We start from the raw sequence: 24,179 nt of genomic DNA, 5'->3' as shown, positions 1-24,179 counted from the left end.
GTGGGTTGTGGGGGAGGACGTTGGGAGTGTCAGGCAGTAACATGAGCCGATTTGTGGCTTTTATTGGTTTCACAGTTGGTTCCTGGCAAGAAAAAAAAGTCTCAAAAGCTTTTATTTCCGAAAAAAAAGAGAAAGTAGTTTAAGTGGGTGGAACTGATTCATACAACACAGAAGAAATGATTCATAGGTGAAATCCATACATTAGTCACTGGGCCCATTCAGCAGCTAAACCGTGTACTTCGAATGGCCTACTTATATGTGATGTTATGTAGACAATAGCGCTCAGGAGCCTGACATTAAGTGAAGGCTTATAACCTACAAGTACAGCTGTCTCTGTTTTCAGACAATCATAGAGCACAGAAGGAGGCCATTCAGCCCTTCTTGCCTGTGCCGGCTCTTTGAAAGAGTTATCCAATTAGTCCCATTCCCCTGCTCTTTCCCCATAGCCCTGCAAATTTTTCCCCTTCAACTATTTATCCAATCCTCTCTTGAAAGTTACTATTGAATCTGCTTCCACCGCCCTTTCAGGCAGTGTGTTCCAGATCAGAACTCGCTGCGTAAAAAAAATTCTCATCTCCCCTCTGGTTCTTTCTTTGAAAAGAATGAACTTGCATTTATGTAGACAAGTTTCACAACTTCAGGATGTTCTTCAGTACTGGATTTTGTGCCCAAGCCTCTAGGACTGGGGACTTGAACCTTCTGACTCCGAGGCAAGAGTGCGACCCACTGAGCCACCCCAGTCCCACCCTTCCAGTGAGGCTTGCTGGATTGGAGGCTGGTATATCTCTTCTCCCTCGTCGTACCGGCCTTCGGTAGACCGAGGGGCATGGGGGAACTCCCAGCGTCAGGAGTCCCCACCCTCAGGCCCACCCTCTCTGGCGGGGATGGCGGTTGGGCCTCATTAGGCCCCGGCAAAACTCCAGGAAAGAGTGGAGACCCGGTGCAACTGGGTTCCACTGGTCTTCCAGCGGAGTGAAGGTCAGCACTGTTTTCTGTACGTTCTCTCCCTCTTTCTGCTGATTTTGACGTCCATTTGTGCAGTGGTAACTTATGGTATTGTGGTGGGAATTATCAAGCAAAATTTGACGCCGAGTCACATGAGGAGATTATTAGGACAGGTAACCAAAAGCTTGGTCAAAGAGGGAGGTTTTAAGGAGCTTCGCAGTATTGAGGCGGAGAGGATTAGGGAGGTAATTCCAGAGCTTAGGGCCGAGGCAGCTGAAGGCACGGCCACCAATGATAGAGAGATTAAAATGGGGGATGTGCAAGAGGCCAGAATTGGAGGAGTGCAGAGATCTCGGAGGGTTGTAGGCGTTTTCGGAGATAAGGAGGGGGCGAGGCCATAGAGGGATTTGTAAACAAGGTTGAGAATTTTAAAATCGAGGCGTTGCCAGGCCGATATCTGCAGAGACACCATCGCAGACCAGTGCTGCCCCCTCAATGACCTTCTGCCTGCGTATACAAATTCAGCTCTTTCACAGAGACACGGAGTTCCCCCACTGACGGTTTTGACAAAAATGTTCACGATGAGAAAAGCATGTTAAAATTAATCAGATAACTATCTACCATTAATGTTCATCTCAGTATCAGCCTTCATTCAATGATAGTATGATTTGCTGCTTCGTCAGGAGGGATTCAGGCTTCACTCCACAGGTTTGAGCACGAAATCTAGGCTGACGCTCCCAGTGCAATACTGAGGGAGTGCTGCACTATCGGAGATGCCGTCTTGCGGCTGAGACATTAAACCGAGGCCCCGTCTGCCCTCAGATGGATGTAAGAAATCCCATGACACTAGTTTGAAGAGCAGGGGACTTCTCCCTGGTGTTCTGGCCAATACTTATCCCTCAATCAACACAAAAAATTATCTGGTCATTATCACATTGCTGTTTGTGGGAGCTTGCTGTGCGCAAATTGGTTGTAATGTTGGAAATGTGACAACAGTGACTACACTTCAAAGATACTTCATTGGCTTTGGGACATCCTGACGTTGTGAAAGCTGTTATATAAATGTACGTCTTCCTTCTTTCTAACTGCTCAAGAAAAGATCTTAATATTCCTGCTTGTGTAAAGATAATGTTTTATTATACATAATACATCCAGCAACAGAACAAATTAAAACATAATATATACAGATCTGAAAATAGCAAATTACTTTTTTTTTTCTCCATAGACAAAATAATTAGTCAACAGGAAGACAAGTTACATCTTTTCCACTGGTGTTAAGACAATTTAGAACATTAAGGGGGGTAATTTTAACCTAACCTGCCCGTCGGGATCGGGTGCAATGCTGGTATTACACCCTGCCTGATTTTACTGTCGATTAAGTTCAAAGAAGAGCAATATTGGGCAGGGTGTAAAACGGGCATTCCACCCGATCCGTGAGATAGGTTAAAATTGCTCCCCCGGGTATCTGGGAATTACCACGTGGATCACGAGACGGACTAGACCCGTGCAGATTCTGCATGTATAAAGACTACCGGCAGTCAGAGTGCCAACACTCATATTGGAACTGATATTGCATCCATTGTCTAGGAAGGCCAAGTACCACACCAATACTGGCACAAGATACTAACCGGGAGCAATGGTGCTTCCCTCCAGCCCCACAAATACCAAAAGGAGGTTGGGATGACAGCCCAAAGCCTCTACAGTTTAGCTCTCTTTCTCCCCCAACTCACGAGGTACCATTTTCTACCCGTACAAAGCAAGAGCTTAGAGTACAGATCCTTGGGAAGACTGCACAACAGGGAAGGACCAGAGGCTCTGTATTCACAACCATTCCCAGCTCACGAGCAATTTTCATTTCTCCAACAAATGGGTAGCAACATACAACACAGCGTAGGAAGCTCCCCCTACACAAAGACCTGAAATCTAAGCCCACAGCTTCATATCCTGAGGTTATTTGAAGTAAAAACAATGCTCAGTCTCAGCATACCCATGTGCTGAGGAAGGAAATCTCACTTCAAGGCCCAATTTATATTTAAAAAAATAATTTTACAAAGCACAATGCTTGAACCTCTCTCCTGTTCTATTTTATGACACTTTCCATTTGTGTAATAGCACCAAGGGCTGTATACAACGTAACAACGCCAAGACTGCACCTCGGCAACCATTGATTGGCTGCAATGTGCAGGGGAGGAACCATTGGAGTTTGTGTTGGGAGACTCCAAGGTTTTAAACCACTCCCAAAATCAAGCAGCAGTAAAGAATGCTGCTAGTAGTATTTACACCAATATTAATCCAAAGAATCACTTTATAATTCTTTATGTACCAAAATATATAGTTTTATTGAAAAAAAATTATACTATCTTTATATTTTTATAGAGACTTGTACCTGGGTCTGTTCTTCACATACAAGTATGCGAGCACTTTGAAAACTGTTTTGAGACAGATGCATAGTCCCAAGAGGGAAAAAGAAAACTTTAAGAATATTCAATCCCATTTACTGGGTAGGTAAACAGGTACAAAAAGATAGAGCAGTGTGTTGGGTCATTTTATCTTGGCCACAAATGCTACACAAATAGCATTGGCTCAATTGAAGGAACCCTCAAAATGGAGGCCCAGGACAAAACAAATCACTATTAAAACAGATATCTAGGACACTGGACAGCTCTCATTATAAAGTGGCAGCTCCTTAAACTCAAACCTTTTTGAGAAAGACTTGAAATCCACCATCTCCCCGTTATTTGCCTGGCAAACCCAAGCAACTCACATTGCCACAGAGGCAACCTTCAAAAATTTTTTTTTTTTTTTTTTTTAAATGTGCTAAAGAAAGTCACTTATGATTCCATTTTCATCTAATTTTAAACAGTATTTACCAAACATTACAATGCAAGCACCCCATATACAGTGTAGAATCCTACAGGCTTCAACTGAATTATTAAAAGGCCTCTGCAAAATTTGACAAGATTGGTAATTTATCAAATGCTGTTCTGAAGGACTCACTTTTGCCCAAAAGCCTATTGAAGGAATCCCATCCCCCTCCCACAGGATTATCAAAAGGTGGTAGTGAATTGAATGGGCCTGGTTGACCAAGTTGGTCAAGAGAAGGCCCCAAACGTACCTTTTCCTCAACACTGTTAAAATAAACTATTTAACAAAGCAAAAAGTGTGCCCTCACTTTTGGTATAAGCAATTGTCTAGGTCCTAAGCTCTGAAATTTCTTCCCGAAATCTGTCTGCCTCTCCTCCTTTAAGACACTCCTTAAAACCTATTCTTTTAATCACCCATCCTAATGTCTCCTAAAGTGGCTTGGTATCAATTTTTGTCTCAATACCCCGGTGAAGTGCCTTGGGACATTTTTACTCCACATTAAAGGCTCCATATTAAATGCAAGCTGTCGTTTCAGGAGACTTTCCTTTTTAAAAGTTTTCATTGTTCTTGCGCGATCCAAACGAAAAAAAAGGAACCATTCCAGCCTCCCAACAGTGCTGGCACCAACATGCTGGACTTAATGCATTTTGGCCTCAAGTGGAAGCAGGGTGGTGGATTTGCAGAACACCAATTGAAAGCCTACCTGGGGTCTGTAATTTCAAGAAGCCATTACAACACCTTCTAAAAACTCAAGCCACTTACTTGGGCCTCAAATACAAACTTTTCCACAGGAGAGTGGAAGGGAACATTTTAGTGTTTTTGCATTCAATGGCATTACTATTGAAATGAGCTCGAGAACATTAATGTCCAACCCTTTCTACATCACAGGATCCAACAGCTACACACATGCAAGTACAAGAGAAAAGATTCCTTTATTTATAAAACAATAATTTAATCCATAAATTGCTCTCCGATTACTCTTTGTAGTCTATAAAACAGTGTGTGTATATATTCTGAGGCATTGGAAGATTTAACTCAAGTTCCTTCCCCAACAGTCTTCTGATGGCAAACAACCAGAGAGCTGAATTTAAAAACTTTGGTTCTGGTTATTTTATTTTTAAACCAAAAAAAAACGACTTTTGAGACAGCTTTTTAAAGGAATCATTCTAATTGTCATGGGATCTTATTATCAAGCATGCTGACTTGAAGGGAATAATGCCAATGTTCATTTATGTCAATAATGTGTTCTTTTTAAAAAGAACAGCAAAGCCTGAGGCCTTCACACTACTACAGTTTATGCAACAGAAGAGTTGGATATTCTGACTACTTGTGGGTGAAAATTAGTGTACAAAACAATGATAAAGAAAAAAAAACTTCAAGTACCCAGGAATGGGAACTTGAACTGATCAAGTGTTTGACTTTTGCACGTTTCTTGCATAGAATGTCGAGAGAGAGTCTCCTAGCAACAAGGGCTTAGGTCAAACTCAGCACTAAGTGAATGAACAGTAGAGACTGTACAGCTGCTATGTGCTGGCAGTATAGTGACATCCTCAGGATGTTAAAAAAGTGGGCATTTTCAGGAACTGGGTTAAATTTTAAAAAAACAAACAAAAAAAATCCTCTTAAATCAGAGAAAAATCTTTTACTCTATCCCTCTGCAGAGTGACTGACCTACATTATCCTGCGATGCACTGACTACTAAAAAAAACGGTAACTGTTCCAGTATGAAACTTAACTGTAATATTGTCATATCGTTTACAAAGTAAATGGCAGACGGATACATCATCCTAGAATTAAACACATCATTCATCTGAAACATTTTTTAAAAAATCACACCTTGAAATAAATGAAACAAGAAAAAGCAATTAAAATATTTTAAGAAAGATAAATTAATTTTTTTTTTAAAAAAGCATGAAATTTTAGTTAGAACTGGTTCTACAGGATTTTCATTGGCGATGTTATAGGAACATAGTTGTATGTTGTTAGTATTTGTAATAAAATATTACAAAAAAGGTAACAATCTGAATAAGTATGTCTCTAACCCATTTTTAAAAAAATACCAAATTTATTTGTCCCAGGGGGAGGAGAAGAAAGGAGGTGAAAAATAAAAACCATTTTGTGCACAGAGAAAGGAGAGATTAACTTGTGAGCAGTCTGATATTTAAACTTTTGGAATAGAACAAAAATAATCATTTTTTGAAAAAAGGTAGAAATGCAATTTCAGTTCTTAAAAAAGGGCTGTTGTAATTTTCACTATCTTTTGTTAGCGATTAGTGTTTAAAGTCAGCAGGTTTACAGGAAAGCAAAGGGCAATCCCACGGATTTTCCCACCTGCGAGTGGCATTGGAAATCAGTAACAGCCCTCACCAGACAGACTGGGAACAAAAAAAAACTTTGAAGAAAGTCACCCCACCACCATTTCAGGGATGGGAAATATCAGGACTGCAGAATCCTTTCTTGGCCTCCCCCTCTTAACAGATCTTAGTCGAAATATTCATCTCGGGCAATAATGGACGACAGTTTTTTTTGGCTAGACCCAGCCACTCGAAACTTTAAATCTTTTAATCTGGGTTAGACGGGAACATTTTTTTTCCCCCAGTTATAGGCGGGCTTCTCTTTTAAAAAAAGATATGCACACTGCATGTATATATATTAAAAAACAGAGGTTTTAAACTAGTTGTGGAATTTCGCTCGACTTTTGTCTTATGGCGGAAGCTCTTGGAGAATATAAAGTCTGTTGTTCAGAAGCTCAGGTGTCCGGTGAGGTTTATGCGTAAAATTCGGTGGTTGGCGCCTTCTTGTAGATTGGTTTTTTGCTCAGGTCGTAGCTACCTTCATCCTTCTTCCTCATGCGGTAAACGAGCAGCAGGATGAGGAGGATGGCGAACAGGAGGCCGATAGTACCGCCAGCAATCATTGCTGCAAATAGAGAGAGAGTTGGTTGGTTAGTTAGTTAGTGGTTTTACAGCTTTAGAGCTCCCAACATTCCTCAGTCAAAAGAACTTGTATTTAGACAGCACCTTTCACGACCTCAGGATGTCCCAACGAATTACTTTTGAAGGGTAGGCACTGTTGTAATGTACGAACTTTGCCAATTTGTGCACAGCAAGCTCCCACAAACAGCAAATGACTGGGAAATCTGTGATATTGGTTGAGGGATAAATGTTGACCAGGACACTGAGGAGAACTCCCCAGCTCTTCTCCCAATAGTCCACCCTAGGGGGGGGGGCCTCAGTTTAACATCTCATTTGAAAGCCGGCCTCTCCCAATAGCACAGCACTCCCTCAGTACTGGCACTGGGAATGTCAGCCTAGATTTTGTGCTCAAGTCTCTGGAGTGGGGCTCGAACCCACGACCTTCTGACCTCAGTTGAGCGCGCTCTGAACCACAACTGATACTTAGTTAAGAGAACATAACAATATGGGCAGGAACCCTTCCATTAAACCATCAATTCAAGTCTGCTTTGGTTTAATTGGTAAGTGCACGGTCTAGTGTGGACTGACCAGGAAGGTTCTCAGCACCATCCCTGATCTGTTCTTTGTTAACATGTTGTCTGGACTGGTTCTAGAGATCCTACTATTAGCTTCTGCTCACATCGGCCAATTTCAGTTACATTTCACCTCATTGCTGTGCACAAAATTGCTGCAGAGACTGCCTAAATAAAAAAAAGTGCAATGCAAAATGCTTGGTGGCATTTGAGAAGTGAGATTATGGCCCTATATAAATGCAAGACAGAGTGTAGTTTCAAAAAAAAAAGGCCTGGTATTTATCTAGCACCTCATCACATCTCAACCACCACAAAGCATTTCACGCACAACCAGTTACTTTGGCAGTACAGTCAGTGTCCTTCGAATAGTGCAGACACTGGAGCATCAACCTGGATGATGTACTAAGTTTCCAGAATGGATCCTGAACCCACGACCTTCTCAGACTTAAAAAAATAGGGATACAGTTGAAGCGAACAAGTTATCTCACTTGGACAATGAGGAGTATAGGACTATTGAACATAATTCACAAGGGGGAGGTGCATGTGCAGCATAAACACCGGCATGGACCAGTTGGGCTGAATGACCTGTTTCTGTGCTGTATAATGTGTAATAGGGCTTTTTTTTGGTAGTGGGGGGGGGGAGGGGCGGATTTTAGACATTTGCACAGGACGCTGAATGCATGTCGGACTCAATCACGTACCTGCAAGCATCTCTGTGCTCTCAAAAACACTGCTGTTGTTCGTGCTCGCCATGGCGACCCTGTTGTCGATGACGTCGTTGTCCTGTTGAGGGGCATTCTTGTTTGGCTGCACCTCATTGTTTGTAATGTGGTCCTCCACGTCATCAGTTGAATCCTCGTCACCTTCGTTAATCGGCTTCTCTATTTCATTATCCTAAGAACAAGTCAACAACAGTTCCATTACATTTAGTCCTTTGCTCTCTTCCCCATCCCAAAATTCTGACTGCCCGTTTTTTTGTTTATTTTAAAAAATGGCTCCGCTGGGCTCTGGGCGTCAACTTCTTGCCAGGACTTTACACCCCAAATCCCTACTGCTCACCAGCAGTCGTCACTGGATGGCAATTAGGAGTTGAAAGCCCTGGTAACGGTTTGCTTCTCTCACTCCTCCACCACCACCACCACCCCCAACCCAGGCACTGACCCCAATTGTCACCACCCTATTACCACCCCATCTGAGATTCTGGCCTAAGTCAGCCCAGATGGGGAATAGGGGCCCTCAATACAAGATATAAATCCCATAGGGAATTCAGGAGAAACTTCTTTACCCAGTGGGTGGAACTCACTACCACAAGGAGTAGTTGAGGCGAATAGCAAATATATTTAAAGGAGAAGCTAGATAAGTACACGAGGGAGAAAGGAATAGAAGGATATGCTGATAGGGCGAGATGAAGAGGGGTGGGAGGCGGCTCGTGTGGAGCATAAACACCTGCATTGGCCAGTTGGGCCAAATGGCCTGTTTGAGCTGTACATTTTATGTAAAGAGGAGATCTTCCTGAGCAGCGTGGCTCAGCAACACATCGTGGGGCGCATTCACTTAGCTACTTTTAGTCGGATCACAGAATATTGCAACAGCCCCATTGTGCTCCAGTCAGACTACCGTTTATTGGTGCCAACACCTTGACCTTGGTCACTGTAGTGTCAGCTTTGTGCAACAATGCTACGGGGAAAGAACAGGGCAGTGGGATTAGCTTTGGGCAGCTCTAGCAAACAGCTGGCAGAGTCAAAAAGGGCCAAATGGCTCTTTCTGTGCTATGACCCTCAATGGTTTGGCCCACTACGTTTTGCACCAGCCCACATTAAGTTCTGCAAAGTTTGGGTTGGGGGGTGGGTGGGGGGGAAGGATCTTGTGAAGTTCATCAATGCTTTGTAAAGACAACTGGTCTCCCAACTCTGGTTAGTCAACTATCTGTCCTGTGTTCTCACTATTGGGCTCTACTGACTTCACGTTGCATTTTGTGCAACAAGCACATCCCATGAAAATCATAAGAATCCTGGTTATGGTTAATAAAGAATGTTATAATGGAGCATCTCACCTCATCATCGATTGGTTCTTCATCCTCATCTGGAAATTAAAGGAAAAAAAATTGTTAGCAATCATCTTCAGGTTAACGATCACAATTTTCAAAGTCCGAATGGGCTCGACACTCCTGCTCCCTCAAGAAAACACAGGATCACATCCCTGATGTTTTATGGGATGAGACATGTGCAGGATAATCACATGAGGCAAGAACAAAATGCAGGGAATCAATGGGACTACTCACAGGAAGAGAGATTGTTCGAGAGGCCTCTCACCTTTCACTAGCATTGAGCAGTGTCCCCCAAGAGACGATTAACCCAGAATTAGGTTGGCATCAATAGTTTGTGAAGACAATTAAGTGTAATGATCTGTCCATTATTTCAATACTCGAGTGTCAGTTTTGTGCTGGCAAATGGCAAAAGCCTATTGCAATTCTGGTTGGTCAGGACAACACTGGTTTGACTGTGGGGCAAATAATACTTCCACATATTGATGTGGGATCAGTGCTTGTCTGAGAAAGCCATACACCTGAATGGTGTTCTACACAATGGCTACTGCACTCAAAAAAAATTCACTGATATGGCACGATATCAATGCAAATGTTATTGTACAATATTATCTTAGTCAGACTGTCCAGAATTTTGTAGCTCACTTTGCTTCCCATATCAGCTGTGGCTCAGTGGGTAGCACTCTCACTTTGGAGTGCTAAGGTTGTGGGTTCGAATCCCACTCCAGAGACATGAGCACATAATCTAGGCTGACACTCCCAGTGCAGTACTGAGGGAGTGCTGTGTTGTTGGAGGTGCAGTCTTTTGCATGAGATGTTAACTGAGGCTGTTTGCCCTCTCAAGTGGGCATAAAAGATCAGGTGGGAGGGGGGGTGGGGTTCACCCCAGTGTCCTGGGCCAATATTTATCCCTCAACCAACATCACAAAGAAAACAGATTATCCCATTGCTGATTGTGGGACCTTGCTGTGCACAAAATTAGCTGCTGCATTTCCCACCATTACAAATGATTACACTTCAAAAAGTATTTAATTGGCTGTAGAGCTCTTTGGAATGTTGAGGTTATGAACAGTAATATATAAATGAGAGTTCTGTCCTTTCATTCTGCGTCTGACATGCAGTTAAGGGTTGTGGAAGAGGGTGGCTGCTGCTGACAATTGTAGCTAACCTTTCATAACTTATGAACAAGAGGAGGGACATATATGGGCTGTCAAACGTGTGGTTAAAAAGTTATTGGAACTTTACTTAACACTGCCACCAACACCCCCTCAGAAGGTGCACCAGCCATGAGAAAAAGTTAAATGAGCTTCAACACTGATAACATCACAAACGAGCCTTTTGTGGGGCCTTTCCACTCACGGGTTGGAATTTCCACCCCGCTCTGGTGTTGCTCGAATGTAGTTGAAACAAGGAGGGGGAGGAAAAGCGGTAAATGCAGTGTCAGCGGGCAAGACAGCCCAGAGGGGAAACCCCCCGCAGTTAGAGCTTACAGTAACTCAGGAAGTTGTAGTCTCGGCTCAGCAGCTAAGCTTGCATTCCCTCGCTCAAACCACTTCCTCTTCCAGCAGCTACTTGTTACTGCACATGACTGCCTTGTGAGAGCACGCCGGGGGGGCGGGGAGCAGGACGAAATGAAGATTAAAAAATAGAAATCCAGAAGACTTTCCTAATTCCAACACCTCAACCACAGGTTGGAAAGCACCTCTTCCCTCCCCTGCCAAGCTTCCACTTCTGGCTCTACTCATGAGATTGCAAAGCATTCACTGTTCATTAATGAAGTTACTGTATTCAAAGGTTGTTTTGCTCAATTTAGTTAAACATGAAATTCTTTTTAAAAAGGGGAAATTTGTGTTTGCATTGTTCAGTCAAGTGTCTGAAAAAAAAAAAGCCATTCTGAGCCAATTGGGAATGACGTTTCCACTCTGAAATCTGGCCATTTCAGGTGCCCCTTCATCTTAATCAACGTCAATTGTTCAGTTGACCAGGTCCAGCCTGGGCACTGTAGCTGCAGGCCAATGAGAGCTCAGTGTCCAGCAACATGTGGATTCCAGGCTGGTGTGAAGTTCTGGGCCTCAAACAAATGGCTTGTTCACTAAAAGATTGATTCCAATATAGACAGACAGCAGCACACACCTCCAGGTAGGCCTGGATGGAATTGTACAGCAGCTTCTATAGTGAGAATTTGACTGCACATGATTTACAAGCAATGGGTCTGAGGAAGAGGGGGAAAAGAAAAATATACAAACGCTACATCTTTAGGAAGGAACAGCTACAAAAATGATTACAGAATACACAATGTGGACTGGACGATATAAAACAGTTTGTGCGTTGGTGGAAATCAACTATAGGAAGCTAAAGATCAGTCTTAAGTGGTTTTTTTTAATAACAGATGCAATGTAGAATGAGGTTAAATGTGAGCACAGGGTAAGAGCATGGGATAGGTTGTACTGTGCTTTATAAGTGGCAGATTTGCTTATTTCTGAAGCAACTAGTGTGAGTGAGATAATTTCAAAGGAATGTTGGGAACAATTAACCTGGTGCATAGGGAATGCGTTTCATGTGGGAATTCTCGAATAAAGAGGGAGCTGTGTTGTACTAGTTGAGGAGGAGAGAGAGCGGGTGGGAAAAATTGTTACAAACTGCGTTCCTTGTGTTTCGCACCGTGCTGTTGGGGTGATTGCTGGACATCTTTCCAAGCACCCTAGTAATGCAAGTCTCCCTTGAAAAGTCTCGAGTATTAGTGAAAGAATTGGGCCAAAGTCACACAGCTGAGCTGGTGACTCCTTCCTCCAATCAAAGCAAAAAATACCCCTAGCTGTCAAAACTCCCATTTGCCTTTGAAACAAAAAAACTACCCTTTTTGGACACTGATGCTAGTAAAAGCTTTTACTCTTGAATAAGTCAGAAAAAAACCCTACTTTTTGACATGGGCATTGGATCAGGTATGTCCATGTTTAGTAGGATCTCATTACCTTTGTGATACAAAGCCCCTCGATATGTTGACGATGGCTGTGCATGAGTCAGCTCATCTAGTTCATGTAGAGCAGCCTGGGATTGTGCACAATCCTACTCTCCTAGCCAAGCAGTTACACAGAGTGAAGTTGTGAAATCAGACCAGGAGAGGTTGTGGAGGGGCCCCCTCATTAAAAAGGAGGATTGTTGTGATACAGTCTTGGAATCTGGGATGGGGCTTGTTGAACATGGTGTTTTTTGGTTCCCAACAATTCTGGTGTTTGAATCTAAGTGCGGGCATTAAGAACACAAGAGCCCAGAAGCTAAGTTCAAGTGAAAGGTGTTGGGTCCCTTAGGGTTCTACCTCACGTCCTAATTCACACGAGACACAGTCATAACCTGGATTAGATGGTACAACTGCACATCAAGAAGCAGATAGATAGTTACCCATGTCATTCTCATCTCCAGAAGCAAAGCCAGATCCATCTTCATATTCTGTTTCAGAGTCAGGGTGATGTTCACTTAGTTCTGGGAATCCTGAAGCCTCTAGGTCATTGAGGTGGTTCTTTTCGTAATCCAACTTCCCTTGCTGTTGTAGGTAAAAGAGAACGATACACATGTCAGTATAGAGCACGCAATTCAATGATGGGAAATTTACAGGAACTAGACCTGGTGCTGCTTAACTTGAATGTTGGGGGTTGGTCCCTCCCTTCTATCCAGATAATTAAAACAATAGTATCAACTCATACTTTTTTTTAATGAGAGATTGGGTAGGGGTTATTGCAATGACGGAAGCTCTGGAATGTGGGACAGTTCACTCCTCCCTGCTCTCTCCTTCCCAACAAGGTCAGTCTAGCACAAGCTCTGAATCACATGTTTAGAAACAAGTGCTACATTCTTACTGTAATAGTGGAAACATTCCATTCAGGCCATAAACAGGAAACAAGTTATAAATATATACCCTGCTTATTAGATCAACTGGAGAAAAAAAAAGACAAAAAGACAGACAGACAAATGAGCTAGTTTTCTGCTCTGGCACAAGTAATCCTCGGAAATAAAGTTTCCATTTTTTTCTGCAATTTCATTTAAAGTAATGTGATCAGAACCGGAGAAAATGACTTAACTCGTTAGGCCTGAATGAGTAACATCTCACTATGCCTGTACTAAGATTAACCTTTAAGGGTACAATCATACTTCCAGTACCAAATACCAAGGGGGCTACAGCACAGTCTTGTGTCCATCACATTTGCTTAGCACTCAAATCTGAAATACACTGGTGCCAATTTCTTTGGCCATCATAGTCAGCCTTGGACAGTCTCCTCTACATGTCCAGGCGGCCGATGGAATTAAAATACTGTATCGCTGTTATGAGGCTACTTGACCTTGGCTCCTACCATTCTTGCGTTGGCAGTGACATCTTGCCAAAAAGCGTAAAATGCAACATTCAACTCGCTACAGCAGACAGAACACTTGGTTCCCAATAGGAGATTTTGGCGGTGAGGCTTGGCTTTGGCTCGCGTAAAAAAGTACAAGAGTTTGGACAAAACGTGGGAGTTGGGAGTAGTTCAGGAGACTGTGGCCGACAGGAAAAAAGAGTCAATCTTCAGTTCATCGAAACTGCAACTCAGAAGCAGGCCATTTGGTCCAACTAGTCTATGCCAGTGTATGCTCCATATAAGCCTCCTCCCTCCCACCCTACTACATCTAACCCTATCAACATTGCCTATTCCTTTATCTCGTGCTTATCTAGCTTCCCCTTAAATTCATCTATGCTTTTACCTCAACTACTCCTTGTGGCAGCAAGTTCCACATTCCAACCACTCTCTGGGTAAAGAAGTTTCTCCTGAATTCCCTATTGGATTTATTAGCGACTATTTTATATTTGTGACCTCAAGCCTTGGACTTCCCTGCAAGTGGAAACATCATCTCTACATCTACTCTATCAAACCCTATTATCTTAAAGGCCTCAATCAGGTCACCCCTCAGCCTTCTTTTCCCCCCCCCACCAATCCTCTTAGAAAAAAAAAGTCCCAGCCTGTCCTGATAAGGATATCCTCAGTTCTGGTATCATCCTTGTGAATCTTTTTTGCACTGTCTCCAGTGCCTCTATATCCTTTCTATAATATGGAGAGCAGAATTGTGCACAATACTCCAAGTGTGGTCTAGCCAAGGTTCTATACAAGTTTAACATAACTTCTGCTTTTCATTTCTACCTCTAGAAATGAGCCAGTGCTTGGTTTGCTTAAAAAACGCATTGATTTAATAGCCTGCAACACTACTTGTAGTGATGTGTATCTGTACCCCCCCCACAAACCCACCCTGATCCCTTTGCTCCTCTATGCCATTTAGAGGCTTATCCAATCAGTATGTAGCCTCCTTATTCTTCCTACCAAAACAATTAAAACTGACAACAGCACATTCGGGTGTGTTCAGACAGTCATTTTAAGATTTCCAATGCCTATTATTTCAGTTTATAACTGATGGGATAAACAGAATACCTACAAAGTGATACTGGTGGGCAGAATCAGGATGAAAGCAGAATTCTCACTCCTGGGTGTATAAAGATGGGGGGGGTATAACTGATCACAGCCAGGGCAGTGATTGGGCATCTGCAATTGGTCTCAGGTCCCCAGGGAGGGGTGGAGATCAACTGGAGTTCCTCACTCTAGAACCAGTATCCAGCAACTCCTGGTGTAAACAGAGTGTGTGTGTGTGGATCCCAGATGAGAACACAATCAGGCTTGGGCAGCCTGCCACACATAGCCCTGTGCATTGGCCCATATGGGGAACAGCATCAGGACTGGAGGAGGGAGGCCTGGGCCACCATGGAACTGTACCACAGAGAGAGGCCAACATGCTGAGGAGAGGTTGGAAGTGGAATAATCTGGGGTAGAGGAGAGCAGCGATTTAATAGATGTGGTAGAGTTACACACTGCAGCCCATCAGACTGACAGCCACACATGCAACATTCCATCGGCAGACAGCAAATAGCCTGACAAAACCAAACAGGCAACTTTCCCACATCAAACACCCAAGCTAATGGTCTTGTGGCAGATCAGGGGAGAAAATCAAACCTGGTGTTGCATTTTGGGGGGGGGTTTACGTCTCAAAATGAATCCAGAGCTCTTACGAGTGCATGACAATCCCATGTGACGCAAGGGTTTGATCCCTTTCTTGATCCATGACTTAAAAGCAACTGGATGCTGTCTCTGTTCGGAGGGGGGTGAATTCCACAAGGATGGGATCACGGGATCAATTATTGGGCCAAAGGGCCTTCTTCATTGGTTCCAATCTCCTGATGACAGCACTAACCTGCAGGTGGAACACGAGCCGAGGTTCCCCTGCCAAACACTGCCCAAGAGTTACCACTGTACATGGCTGCAGATACTTATTTTGCAAACCCACTGCTCGCACATGGAAGTGGATTAAGGAGGCAATATCACTGAACAGCTACATGTGATACAAGAACAAGGGGACATAACCTGAGCGCTAGGCTGTTCAGGGGTGATGTCAGGTAGCACTTCACACAAAGGGGAGTGGAAATCTGGAACACTTTCTCCCCCCCACAAAAAAAGCTGTCGAGGCTGGGGGTCAATTGAAAATTTCAAAATTGAGATTGATAGATTTTTTGTTAAGCAATGGTATTAAGGGTTATGGAACCAAGATACAGATCAGTCATGATCCAATTGAATGGTGGAACAAGCGCAACAACCTGAATGGCCTGCTCCTGTTCCTATGTTAGAGTACATCAGGATCAGTAAATTCATTTTGGCAGCTTCTGTTGGATTAACACTGATCTTGAAATTGTATTAATTGTAGAAGGGAGGGGGGGGGGGAATGTAACTTTACACAATGGTGAAAGTTGATTTGATTGAAATGTAATCTGTGACTACAAGGTTACTCATGCATGACTTGGACATCAGTCACTGAGTTGTGACCATGACCTCCTTAGTCATGAAAATGTTTAACAATTTGTACTGGTGTATTTCCTGCCCCCCCCACACAACCCCGTGCCAAATTTTCTCCCCCAATGGCTTTCATGGGCACCAATAGCTCACCCAAAATGGCATTAATCATGAGCACGCCTGAAGGCTGAGCAGGGTCTCCCCAGCCCTAGGAGACCAAGGCCTATTGTAGCATTGCTATCCATCTCTCCTGCCAAGATCAGGGGTCAAACCAGAGGCCGTCCGACTTGTACAAGTCAGTGCCACACCAGGGCGGGGGGGTGTCCACGTACACTGTCTCAAGATTCCACAGGCCACAACGAGAGTTGTCTCTTGCTCTAGGAAATGCCTCAATTTTAAGATTCTCATCCTTGTTTTCAAATCCCTCCATGGCCTCGCCCCCTCCCCATCTCTAAGCTCCTCCAGCCCTACAAACCTCAGATCTCTGCGCCCCTTCAATTCTGGCCTCTTGCACATCCCAGATTTCCTTCCCACCATTGGCGGCTGTGCCTTCAGCTGCCTGAGCCCCAAGCTCTGGAATTCCCTCCCTAAACCCCTCTGCCTTTAAGATGCTCCTTAAAACCTACCTCTGACCAAGCTTTTGGTCACCTGTCCCTATGTGGTTTGGTGTCAAAGTTTTGTCTGATTGCTCTCGTTAAAGTATATAATACAAATTGTTGACTAACCAAACTTGTGTCACACAAGCGGACAGTGATAAACAAGCAGAAGGTGCCATTAAATTAGTCAGTTGGTTCTAGCCAGATTAAGAGTCAAAAACACTTCACCTGCGTAAACACATAGCTCTTGTACACACCCAGCACTTGCGTGATGAGGAAGAAAAAAACCCACCAATCACAAAAAGAGTCATGGCTCAATGTTCAGTACAAGTTGGAGCTCGATCAATTGCTTTCATGGTTGAAAGTCAACAATTAAGACAAGAAACTCCCTAACACCAAACAAATGAAAAAAAGGTACACATTTCCTAATTCAATGTTGCTGGTAACAGTCGAGCCATCTGGCACATTGGCTGCCAAGATAACTACTTGCTCTGGGAGTCAGGTCCTGCATCCACCATTTTTGCATTAAACACCTCGCTCACAGGAAGGGTCATCCAGAGCGTATGTGTAGCAGCAATCCTTCATACTTGTGCATCTACACAATTGTGATCAAGAGAGAAAAAAATCCAGCATCAGTAACAGAAGTCTATTGAAACACCCCCCCACCAAATCACAAAGATTCATGGACACTTGCTCGTGTGGTCAGGAACCTGGAGTGCAGTTGCAATGCGGAACTGCCAGAACTGGCCTGTCCCTTTAAGGCTGCTGCTCAAGTACACCTGGCTGAGAAGTCATCCCAAGTAAGTCATGGAGGTCAATTGCTGCGACTAAAAAAAGGGGCAGATGCAGGTTGCCAGATGGGTGTAAAATGTCTAGCTCCAGGTCAATTGACAAACTTCCCTGAGCCAACGGAAATGTTCCTATAATTGACAGCACAAAATGACAATACTCCTTGACACTTCGAAGAGAGACAGACATAGGTTTGTTCTCAACCCCAGGGGAAATGAGTGAACTTCTTTAAGATGATCTCTGGGCTATAGTCCTGGTCATTGTGTGAAATAATCTCCAAATAAAAGAGCATGACCATTGACCGACTAGACAGCAGTTGGTGCCAACATGTAGATGGACCAAAAAAAAACTTTAAAGCAACACATGTTCTAAAACACTAACTCATCAGAATGTGATTTCCAGTCAGTAATCTAATCTAAGGGGTCAGACAACAGTTATACATTAGTTGCATTTTATGCAAATGTTTAATACTAGCTGAGCCTTTCAATTACAAGAAAGTCTTATCTAATGTGTGTGTCACACTTTGAAAAGTCATTTCTTGTCAATTTCTGGCTCAGAAGAAACCAAGAACCTGCCAATCCCCAAACTTCCTTCAACCAATGAAACACCAACTGAGTGAGATTTACACCAGTTAGATAGCCTTATAGGAAAAAGTTGAACCAATTCCACTGTAGCAACAGAATATCACTTATTTGGTGAAAAGCAATGGTCACTAAAGCAGTTGAACACCCATCTTATTGGGAGCAATCTCATGGGATCTCCCCAAGTGTGCAAAGGTCCAACCCTCTGGATTTGTTTACAGTTCACTCATTAAGCAGCCTAAATAAAAGCTCAAGTTCATTGGTGCAGGAATTGCTTGGAAAAAAAAGAGCAACCCTGTCTTCACTTCCCTACACCAATCACTGCAGGGCCTACACCAGCCAGCCATTGGGCGGAGAGGAGCTCTGCAACTTGGCAGACATCAAGACAATTCTGAGCCATTCCAAAATTTACAATTATTCCAAGTTGGAATTGAAACCTCTCATTTATGCCTAATTTAAGCTTAAAAATTAATGACATTTAAAAAAAAGTTTCTTATCCTTTTAGTTGTTTACTTTGAGTAGTTGCCAGTGACCACTCCCCAGTATGGCCTTGGTCAGAGCTACTCACATCTCCCACGTGCTAGGAAAGGAACACACTCTCGGCCCTCCGTAAAATGTTCCATTAAATAACACCCTGCAACTTCAGCATTGAGGAGTTGTGCATCCACGGACTGATCTTCCTGATGGGCCTCGTTACCTTGCAGCTGCCGCCAACCACAGCCCCAACTATGGTGACTGGCAAAGGTTGTAACTTTGCAGGCTCTACAACCCAGCTTAAGAGGCGGTTTGAACCAGTGCTTGCAGAGGCAACAGCACTCCCAGCGTCAAACATAATCCCCGTCCGCAGCAACAGAGGCAGCCAGCATTCTCGGCCGAGCAACTCACCCATTTTGTACAGGCCGGTATTTTCCACTCGCTGACCAATACATGGTCATTCTGTAGCTACCAGGGAAGAGAGGGTCAGTGACCCACAACTCAACAACTTTAGAAGCTACTCCCAATTTTATGTTGATCATTGTAAGTTGGAGGTGGGGGGGGGGGGGAAATACGATATTCAGGGCTTTAGACAATTAGACAATACAGCAATAATTAGGACTATTTTTGCTTAAAATTTGAATACAAGCCAAGCAATGGGAGTTGCTCTCTTGTTCTCAATTCAATCCAGATCACACCACCGTCTCCTGATCTGTCTCAGGTCCAGACTTGCAGCCTCTGGGAGCTGCCCAAAATAATTTTGTTCAAGATCTTCCAGCAGCTTGTCACGGAGAAAGCACACTTCTCCCGTCTATCCAGAGGTGAAAGGCAGCACCTAAGATCACAAGAGCCTGCCCTAAGACGATTTGGTGCAGAAGGAGGCCATTTGGGTGGTGCTAGCTCCCTTTTGGAGCCATCTACTCCACTGCCTTTTCCTTGTACCCTTTAATAACTTGCTTCTCCCTCTAATTCCCTCTTTAAAAAATGTCAGTGACACAGCTTCAATAGCCATGTGGTAAAGCATTCCATAGCTTAATAACCCTTTGCATGAAAAAAAATTCCAACTCACTTTTATCCTTGTAGTACTAATTCTGTATTCTCAAGACTGCTGTTTATATTGCAGCTTCCAGGACTGTAAAAACCATCCCATTTACATTGGATTTTAAAATTCTCATTGTTCAAATCCCTTCATGGCCTCACCTCTCACCATCTGTAACCTCCTCCAGCCCTACAATCCTCTCTGCACTCCTCCAATTCTCTGCTTTGCCATTGGCGGCCGTGCCTTCAGCTGCCTAGGCCCCAAGCTCTGGAATTCCCTCCCTAAACCTCTGTTCCTTTAAGACGCTCCTTTAAACCTACCTCTTCGACTAAGCTTTTGGTCACCAGTCCTAATGTCTCCTTATGTGGCACGATGTCAAATTTTGTTCGCTAACACTCCTGTGAAGCACCTTGGGATGTTTTACTACGTTAAAAGGTGCTATATAAAAATGCAAGTTGTTGGGGTGGTTTCTACTGCACCAGATCAACATGTATGGCACATTTGGTTCTGTAATATTAGTTGGTGCTCTGAAGTGGCGCCAACATAACTATGCACCATCTTAGTTGGAACACCATCAACCACTGCTGATGCACAAGAATGGGAGTTTATACATGCCAGTAGTACTGTAATTCATTGTTAAATAAAGCTATGCAACTACTGGAACAGACTGGGGATGGAGAGAAGACTAGAACATGCTCATTTTAATGGCAAAAGTTGGAGTGCATTGCTGGCAGTCACCGTGACAATCTACCAAAAAATTATAATTGCCATAAACCCACCCGTTTAAAAAAAAAAGACTATGGCCTACAGTACAGGCTGTAAGACATCTCTATGGGTTAATGAGAGAAAGTGTTCACCTTTTTAGACAGCGAAACCAGCAGCATAACAAGGTGTGCCAAATCCCATTGGTTCCGCTGTCAGAGAGACGGCTGTGCAGCAGAATCACATTTGATGAATGGACTGCAAAAATGCCAGAATGAGAGAGTGAGGGGGAGATAGAGTAGGCCCAAGAATCTCTGCCCAGCAACAACAGATGCAGACAGGTTTGATGGCAGATGGGGAGGAATTAAAGGCTTTTACGGTGTCCTCAAGAGCATCATTAATCTGAAGCAGCAGGCAGTGCATTCAACAGCAACAAAAAAAAAGGGTCGAGAGTTGCTCATAAAGCCTCATCAACCGATTGTACGGTCTCAGATCTTCTCACTTTGGTTGTTAAAAAGGAAGTTCATCATATCTTCAATACACTTCTAAAGGCTTTTTCTTTTAAAAAAAGAGGTTCCGACATTCCCAGGTGGGCTGGCACTGCAAGGGGGGAATGGGACGTGCCAGTCTGGAGAGAGTTAACCGTCCGATCGATGGCATCTGTTTGCACCAACCGTTCACCAGGTGGATCAAGGCCTCGGGTGTGGCATCATGTTCTTGGAAATGCGGCTCCCTTTAAAAAAAGGGAAGGTGTTGGGCATTTACACTCTGTGCAAGTCTGATGAGTGCTTGGGAAGGTGAGAAACAGAAAAACTTCATTTATATACCGCCTTTCACAACGTCCCAAAGCACTTTACAGCCAATCAAGTACTTTCTGAAGTCTAGTCACTGTTGTGATGTAGGAAACGCAGCAGCCAATTTGCACACAGCAAGATCCCACAAATGGAAATGTGATAATGACCAGATAATCTGTTTTAGTGATGTTGGTTGAGGGATAAATGTTCTTAACATCTCATCTGAAATTGCAACAATGCCTGTACCTTCAGCTCTTTAGGTTACCTGGTGATTTTGGGGGGAGGTGGATCAATATAGGGTATCCCCAGGTCAGTTGGATCAACCACCTTTTGGGGATGGGGGGGCGCAGGAAGAAGTTACTGTAGAATTGTGATCAATCTTACTTTAGTCCTCTGTAGACCTTCCTTCAATTAGCACTGTATTTTGTACACATTTTGCTCCACCTTAAACCCACCCCTATTAAATTCAAAATATCCAAATATCCAAATCAATTGAACAGTCAACTCCATTTAATTGAGTTGTTTAGATTGAAATGTCCAACCAGTAAAGGAGAATTTCACAAACATTCCACACTCTTACTGGATCTGCCCTATAGCAACGCTGTAACAGTTACCACTCTTACGGAAAGGTTCTTGCACATTTTTGCTTGCAGCCTACACTATGGGCCTTAATCATCAAGTGATCAGTACAGAAGGAGGCCATACAGCCCATTGTGGCTGTGCTGGCTCTTTGAAAGAGCCATCTAATTAGTCCCACTCACTTGTTGTTTCCCTGTAGCCCTGCAATTTCCCCCCCCCCTTTATGTATTTATCCAATTCCCTTTTGAAAGTTACTATTGAATCTGCTTCCACCACCCTTTCAGGCAGCGCATTCCAGATCAGAACAACTCGCTGCTTAAAAAAACTCATCTCCTCTCTGGTTCTTTTGCCAATTACATTAAATGTGTGTCCTCCGGTTACCCGCCCTTCTGCCAGTGGAATCAGTTTCTCCCTACTTATTCTATCAAAACCCTTCATGATTTTGAACGCCTCCATTAACCTTCCCGCTCTCTCTCTCTCTCTCTCTCTCTTTGGCTTCTCAATTTAAGGATAACAAGACACCTCCCTCTTGCCCTGCAAGAGGTGACAAAGGCCTTTAAAGTAGCCAAAGGGTCAAAAGGCTTCCAATCACTGTTTCAAAAAAAAACTTGGCTGCCATTCTGATCTGCTTTTGTTTCACTTGACAATGGCTTCAACTGTCACATTATTTACACTCGGAACAAAGTACAATGGTGGGGTGGGGGCGGAGGGAGGAAGAAAAAAAGACAGAGCTTAAGATATCTGCCAAGCACTGGAGGGGTTTAATAGGCTCGAATTCTACACTTCCTCTTTATTCTTCTTCATCCAATTTTGTTTCAAGTTTCTTTCCGGAAAATATGAAATTGAAGGCACCGGATTGGATTGTGTTTCCACCCCCTCTCCTCCCATCGGAGGCATCTCAGGAACACCCAAAGCACAAACTGTAAAAGAGGCCCTGGCTGATCACAATCAGGTGTAAACCCAACTGAACACTGAATGGCCAGTGTCCTGATTATTATTTGCCCCTCAACCAACACCAAGCAGATTTATCTGGTCATTTAGTTCATTGCTGTTTGTGGGTCCTTGTTATCTGCAAATTGGCTGCCATGTTTCCTACATTACAACAGTGACTACACTTCAAATGTGCTTCATTGGCTGTACAGCCCTTTGGGACATCCTGAAAGGCACTATTAAAATACAAGTTAAGTTCTTTCACTGTAAAGTCATAAAATACTAATTGTCCAAAACTGAAAATTCACTTTGAAAGGCATCTGTATTTACTGTAAGAGGCAACTATTAAAATAAAATCCAGCTCCAATTCATCTCTTATTCCCAAGCTAGGTTAGAATCAGAAATTTATGGCACAGGAGGTCAATCAGCCCATCGTGTCTGTGCTGGCCTAAAAAGAGCTATCTAGCCTAATCCCACTTTCCAACTCTTGGTCCATAGCCTTTGAGGTTACGGCACTTAAGTGCACATCCAGGTATTTTGAGGGCTTCTGCCTCTACCACCCTTTCAGGCAGTGAGTTCCAGACCCTCACCACCCTCTGGGTGAAAACATTTCTCCTCAACTCCCCTCTAATCCTACCAATTACTTTAAAATCTATGCCCCCTGGTTATTGACCACTCTAAGGGAAATAGGCCCCTCAATTAAATCTCCCCTCAGCCTCCTCTGATCCAAAGAAAACAACCCCAGCCTATCCCATCTTCTCATAGCTAAAATTCTCCAGTCCTGGCAACATCCTCAAATCTCCTCTGTACCCTTTCTAGTGCAATCACATCTTTCCTGTAATGTGGTGACCAGAACTGTACGCAGTACTCAAGCTGTGGCCTAGCTAGTGTTTTATGCAGTTCTAGCATAACTGCCCTGCTCTTATATTCCATGCCTCGGCTAATAAACGAAAGTATCCCTTAGGTTACTAGCTGCCAAGCCAGAAATTCTGGCTGTTAATGGTGGCCTATGATGGAGGCACAGTCTGGAAGAATGGGAGTTGTGTGCCCCCCACCACGAAAGATTTGCCTGGTATTCATTGATCGCCAAGATGATGACGGAAAGGCAATTGTATCACTTGCATGGAGAGGTGCCATGGACAGTATCCCACCAACCCTCCTTTTCACCTTGGAGTGACTCACAGGGTGAGAAATCAGGATTAAAAAGTAATCAAACCCCTCTGGTGGTTCAGCGAGTTCATCCAGTGAGCTGTTCAGCCACAGAGCTCAAAGATTCCAGGTGTGATCTGTGTTACATTAGCTGATCTCACTGCCCCTGGATTAGGGAGGGAACCAAAAAAAAATGCTGAGGGTTCCCAATTGCTGACCAGCGATTCAAGCTGGACAATGCATGTTTTGGGTGTTATGAATCCCCCCCCTCCCAAATAGCTTGCTAACTCTCAAGACTCACAAATGATTAATGGCCACTTGGATAAGACATTGGGACCTGGGCAACTG

The 24,179-nt window shown here is 43.6% G+C and overlaps 1 protein-coding gene across 1 annotated transcript in view; it reads right to left on the bottom strand.

Annotated features, from left to right (window-relative positions):
• Window positions 1-2,060: 2,060 nt before the first annotated feature.
• sdc4 (syndecan 4) overlaps window positions 2,061-24,179 on the bottom strand; it is a 34,208-nt gene continuing 12,089 nt past the window's right edge. Inside the window, exons 2-5 of the mRNA XM_068000230.1 lie at window positions 12,741-12,882; window positions 9,351-9,379; window positions 7,999-8,191; window positions 2,061-6,729 (exon numbers count right to left, since the gene is read on the bottom strand). Coding sequence (XP_067856331.1) covers window positions 6,578-6,729; window positions 7,999-8,191; window positions 9,351-9,379; window positions 12,741-12,882 — 516 coding nt within the window. The 3' untranslated portion in view covers window positions 2,061-6,577. The remainder of the gene's footprint in view (window positions 6,730-7,998; window positions 8,192-9,350; window positions 9,380-12,740; window positions 12,883-24,179) is intronic.

This window comes from Heptranchias perlo, chromosome 19 (genome assembly GCF_035084215.1).
Source record: "Heptranchias perlo isolate sHepPer1 chromosome 19, sHepPer1.hap1, whole genome shotgun sequence".
Taxonomy (NCBI): domain Eukaryota; kingdom Metazoa; phylum Chordata; class Chondrichthyes; order Hexanchiformes; family Hexanchidae; genus Heptranchias; species Heptranchias perlo.
This window is presented reverse-complemented; position numbering and strand designations above follow the sequence as displayed.